Source organism: Panthera pardus, unplaced genomic scaffold (assembly GCF_024362965.1).
Source record: "Panthera pardus isolate Hobbes unplaced genomic scaffold, ASM2436296v1 HiC_scaffold_4, whole genome shotgun sequence".
Classification (NCBI taxonomy): domain Eukaryota; kingdom Metazoa; phylum Chordata; class Mammalia; order Carnivora; family Felidae; genus Panthera; species Panthera pardus.
The window spans coordinates 9,226,618-9,232,500 of NW_026526969.1; the positions used below are offsets into that span (position 1 = coordinate 9,226,618).

A 5,883-nucleotide genomic window follows, 5' to 3' on the forward strand; every position below is an offset into this window, starting at 1 on the left:
GGGTGGGGGACCTACTCACCTGGACCCATCTTCAGCAAGAATCCAGTTAGGGGTCAGTTTATCCAAAACCCCTCTTGCTCCCCCTTATGTATATTTTTTTCTCTTAGGAATTTTCTATTCACTGACTACCCCCCTCCCCCACCATCCTTTGGTTGGTTATGAATTCCCACCTGACCAGCAGTATTCAGACATTAGCCCAGTTCTATAGAGAGGCCTCTGTTCCCCTATTGCAAGAGTAGTGAATAATAAAAAATATTTTTATTGCCCTAACTACTGACCAGCACTTTTTCACAAATCTGGTTTTTAGATGTGTGAAGAGAAGATATGCAGAGACCAGCTCAAGGAAAGCCTGGACTACGTGGCTAAGGATTTCGCATTTTGTTCTCTAAGGGAGAAGATACTGAAACTTTTTGATAAAGGAGTGACAAGATAGGTGTAGTTTTAGGGAAACTGAAAGCAAATAAAGATAATAATCCCTTTAAGAGACTATATACTCCAGGGGAGGAGTAATAAGGACCTGAACCCTGAGCTTAGCAGCAATGGAAACAAAGACGACTATGACCGAGATGTAGAACCGTAAGGGACAAGACAAGGCCATCACTTGGGTGAGGGAGGCTTCCTCTTCACACGCCTCCCCACTCACCACACAGCCGTCCGGGACACGTGGTCCCGCTTCCCACTAAGTAGAGCAACCCAGGGTCTTCCACTCTTGGGTCTCCTTGTCCTACCTCCCCTGGCAAGTTCACTGGTTTCCTCCTCTGTACAATGGGGTTACTATGAACATCTGCTTCACACACAGGCTGTGACGATGACCTGGCTTAATCATCTGAAAACCACTGGAAAAGGGCCAGGCGGAGTATATGCCATATGCCAGCTACTATTACTACCATCACTTGGAAATCCCACCTCTCCCACGACCTCAATTCTGAAGCCTTCCCCAGTCCATGCTTACTGAACCTGCCCAGGACTTGATACTATTCAGACGTAGGAAGAGGAGAAGAACCAAAGAAAACTCTGATCTAACCCCGAGTTTACAGAAATCTTAAGAGGGGGCAGTTTATGGGAAAGATGTATCTGGTTTGAAACTTGTAACGTGAAACTATTAGAGGTCCAAATATAAATGCCCTGCAGTCTGCTGGAGACCCGAGACTGGAACTTGGGAGGGACCAGAATCACAGGTGCAAACTTAAAACTTATTCACATAGAGGGAATAGTTGAGACCACAGGAGTAAGTGGGTTCCAAGGGTAATGGTGTAGAAGAGACAAAATGGCATGATGACCAAACATGAGTACTCAGGGAGTGAGAAAAGAGGAATCATTATGGGAAATAGGGATAATCAGGAGAATCAGATGAATAAAATGTTATGGCAACTTCAAAGATATTTAAAAAGGGGCGTCTGGGTGGCTCAGTTGGTTTTAAGCATCCGACTTCAGCTCAGGTTATGGTCTCACGGTTCGTGAGTTCCAGCCCCACATCAGGCTCTGCTGACAGCTCAGAGCCTGGAGCCTGCTTCAGATTCCCTCTCTCTGTGCCCCTTCCCTGCTCACGTTCTGTCTCTCTCTCTCAAAAATGAACATTAAAAAAAAAAAAGATACTTAAAAAATATGGACACCTGAGTGGCTCAGTCAGTTGAGCATCTGACTTTGATTCAGGTCATGATTTCACAGTTTGTGGGTTCAGGCCCCACACTGGGCTTTGTGCTGACAGCATGGAGCATGTTTCAAATTGTCTCCCACTTTCCCTGATCCTGCTCTCAAACATTAAAAAAATAATAATTTTTAAAAAGATATTTAAAAAATAAACCCAATTTCATGCAGTGGTCCAGATCAGTCCCAGGTCTGAGATGCCCTGAAGGAGGGAATCATGAGGTCTTTGCATGGCGGGGGAGTTCAGCGTGTGGGCAGAGCAGTGGTCGATCATGTGCAGGGACCATTCATCAGCTAGCAGCTCTGCCCGTTCAGGGGTCTTTTCCAGAGCTCTGCAACAGGACTCTCCACGTAAGTGAACATGCTCGGCCCACCCCAAACCATCCTGCCTGGAACTTCTTCTCTAAAACATACAATGTTTTACAAGATCTTGCTCAACTTTATCTCTTCCCAGAAATTTTCTCTTTTCCATTACTGGTTCATCCTCTTCAGTGTGTATATGTTTAGGCTCCATCCTCAGAAATTATTTTATAGGTCTGACTTGGGGGGCTCGGAAACCTACATTACTAATAAGCAGCCTAATGATTCTAATATGGATAGTTCATGGTCTACACTTTGAGGAACAAAATCAACCTGCAAGTACGTGGTGACTGTCAAAGAAGAGCCAAAAGAATGAGTTTCATTATAGCTTTAAGAAATTAAAAACATATCAGGTGTTCACAATATATGCTCCCAAGTTTTTTAGAGGCCAGTTCCAGACACTTCCTCATCTTTTGCATAAGACTTTCATCTCAACCTTCCTTCTCGTGACCGGAACACCCTCCCACCAAGCGCCCAAACAAGAAGTCTACATATGCCCATTGCTACCCAACAATGTACACACTTGTCAGGGGCCCCACACCCGGTAACACCTTTCTAGTTTTGGTTGCTGGTCTTAAGTCAAGAGCACACGGCACACAAAATCCGACGTGTGGGTATGAGATGGGAGCAGCTGTGTAAATGGGAGTCTGTGGCAGTACCTGGAGTCTTGAGAGAAAGAGGTCATGTGTTTGTGACTGAAAGAAAAATAGTTGTCTGTAAAAAATTTTAAAGATTCATCTTTAAAGATTCCAGTTATAGTCACTGTTTCCTATTTTAACTGAAATAAATTTGTGCTCCTGCACAAAAACACACTCAATCTCTCCTTCTAAGAAACTATTCTGTTTAATAGTGCACTTCATTTATGCTACAGGATGAGCAGGAATGGGAAGACAGAACCAAAGATCATCCCTTCAGCTGGGAAACTCAGGAGCTCCATCCTAACCCAGCAACGCGGCCCAGTCAGGCCAGAGACTCCCTTCTCTGGGCTTTGCTTTTTCTTTGCATTCATACTTGGCTGCTGAAGTCAGAAGTGGGGTCAGGAGGGATCCGGCTGCTGGGGCCAGGTGTCATAGGTCACAGGGGACAGAGGGCAGGGCAAGCTGGCTGAGTGAGCTCCATAAAAGCATTCCTAGTAACTGGGGGTTTGGATTAAATCACTTTCCAACACAGGAGTGGGGAGAGAACAGGGAGAGAGCAGGAGGGAAACCAGGCCAATGCCAAACGCTTCTGCTCCTCTCCGTTAGACTTACTGGTATTCGGATGGATTTCGCAGCCATATCTATCACAGGAGGGAAGTACAAGGAGTTCTCCAACAGAACTGCCTGCCTTGCTGCTCTTGGAAACCTGGGCTTGCTACTCCAAGAGCCCTGCAAAATAGTTATCACAGAAAACCTCTTGGGGTTCCCCCCCCCCCAATAAAATAACACATCCCTCAGCACCAAGTTTTTCCATAATTAATGAAGTCATGAGACAACAAAAAAATAGCACATTCCTTATCAAAACTTAAAGCTGGATTAGGAACAGTGGCTTTGAAACACAGCCTCCATTTCCCCTTCTTATCAAATAGGACTCAGAACATTCTTTCCACTGCCTTCTGTGCTGACTATACTGACTCCGACTACAGGAATCCTTGGAATTTTATTCCTACTGTGCTTCCATTCCCCACCTTGGAAAGAAAGGCTCCTCTGGTGTGAAAGAAATGGTCTAGTGCAAACTCCCTTCCAGAATGGAAGGTGATAAGTCCCAGAGCCTCCCTCTTATTCACAGCACTTAACCTGCCGCTCGCCACCTGGTGTCATTCTTGGGGAAACAGACTAGGTAGCTTCATCACTGTGCCAGGATGATTTGCCCAATTTGCCCCATTCTCTAAAGTGAAAGGGTTGAGTCGGAAGGGATACATTCTAAGTTATTCATACTCATATAGTAAGGCAGGAGCTCTTTAGACTCAGAGGAAGTGAGGAAAACAGGTGTGTGGCTGTCTTTCATGTAGACTCTTGGATATTTAATTCAGCAGTAACTCTGAGAGAACTTTTGCTCATTCCCATCACATTCAAAGGCTTTTCTCCAGTGTGAATTCTCTGATGGCGAACAAGGGCTGAGCTATACCTAAAGGCTTTCCCACACTCACTACATTCATAGGGATTCTCCCCTGTGTGGATTCTTTGATGCTGAATAAGGCCTGAACTATAGGTAAACTTTCCTCCACATTCCATACATTCATAGGGCTTCTCTCCAGTGTGGATTCTCTGGTGCTGATAGAGGTGTGAGCTCTGGCTGAAGGCCTTCCCACACTCGTTACATTCATAGGGCTTCTCTCCAGTGTGGATTCTCTGGTGATGGATGAGGGTGGAGCTCCTACTAAAAGCCTTCCCGCATTCATTACAAGCATACGGTTTCTCTCCAGTGTGGATTCTCTGATGATGAGTGAGGGTAGAGCTCCAGCTAAAGGTTTTCCCACATTCGTTACATTCATAGGGCTTCTCCCCGGTGTGGATCCTCCGATGCAGAATGAGGGCAGAGCTACAACTAAAGGTCTTCCCACAATCATTACATTCGTAAGGTTTCTCTCCGGTGTGGATCCTCTGATGCTGAATAAGGTGTGAGCTCTGGCTGAAGGCCTTCCCACACTCACTACATTCGTAGGGTTTCTCCCCCGTGTGGATTCTCTGATGTTGAATAAGGTCTGAAGTTCTATTAAAGCTCTTGCTACATTCATCACACTTATGGGGTCTGTCTCCCATAGGAAGTCTCTGATGCGAAATGAGGTTAGGACTCACAGTGAAGCTGTTCCCAAAATCATTATACTTCTCACTTCTCTCTCCTGCAGGGCTTAGCTTTTCCTCAACTGTCACTTGACCAAAATCTTCTATCTTCCTATTCAATCTTTCTCCAGAGGAGTTCCCCATTTGCCTCTTTAGACTGACTTTTTGTTCATAGGCTTCTTCAAACTTAAGACCCTGAGAAATATCCTTTTGGAATCTTCCCAACAGCACCCCACGTGATCCTGTATCTTCAGAAATTTCTTGATCGTGCTCAGTTCTGGTCTCACCATCTGGCACAATACAAAATACAAACATCACTTGTCCCTTGTGGAAGAAAGAATCAAAACCAGAGGGCAGGATAATTACGAGAAGAATGTTCATAGGGCTAAAAGCACATGCCTCTTACCTGCGTGCAGACCTGCCCAGGCTGGGGGCAGCCGAGGCATGCTAAGATAATTGCCTTGAGGAAACAGTGAAGGAGAAAGGCAGGAAGCAAAATCAAAGCAAAAAGAGTTAGAAGTAAGGAGAAGGCTGGAGATGGGAGGAGAGGAAGACAGACCAGGCAGAGGCAGGGAACCAAAAACAGAAGAGAAAGGACATGCTGTTCAATGAAGTGACAAAGTCCCCACAGAGGTCAGAGACTGCAAATACAAGTGGGGAGATGGTGGCTTTCAGAAAATAGGGGAGAACAAATACAAGCAAGCAAGCACAGAAGGCTGATGGGAAACAGCAGCAGAGCAGGAAGAAGCGACAAGGGGGAGGCCACACATGCCAAACCCATGGGAACAGGCAAAAGATAGAGTTCAGTCCATCTCTGGGCCCTAGGCCTAGGAGGCTGTGCTAGGAGGTAAGGATTTGACTCATTTGACTTCTCAGTTTTCACTACTTTGGGGTTTTCAAAGGGAGTTTCAGGGACAGAGGATGAATGAGAAGGATTTAGATAGTCAGCATTTTTACTCTGTCAATGTTTTAAAAAGTAAAGATAGGACAATGAACGTCAGCGACAGAAACAGCTGTTTCTCCCTCATCTGAATAGGCACCTCTCAGGACCTCCTTGTTCTCAGCTCCCTTCAAACCCAGGACTCTCGACTCTTCCTCTCAATGCAGCCCAAAG

General features: G+C 45.6%; 1 protein-coding gene across 1 annotated transcript in view; it reads right to left on the reverse strand.

Moving 5' to 3' along the window:
• Positions 1–2,320: 2,320 nt before the first annotated feature.
• The window catches only part of ZKSCAN1 (zinc finger with KRAB and SCAN domains 1), a 66,516-nt gene continuing 62,953 nt past the window's right edge, over positions 2,321–5,883 (reverse strand). The window contains exon 10 of the mRNA XM_053894240.1: positions 2,321–4,727. Within this exon, the coding sequence (XP_053750215.1) occupies positions 3,990–4,727 (738 nt within the window). The 3' untranslated portion in view covers positions 2,321–3,989. The remainder of the gene's footprint in view (positions 4,728–5,883) is intronic.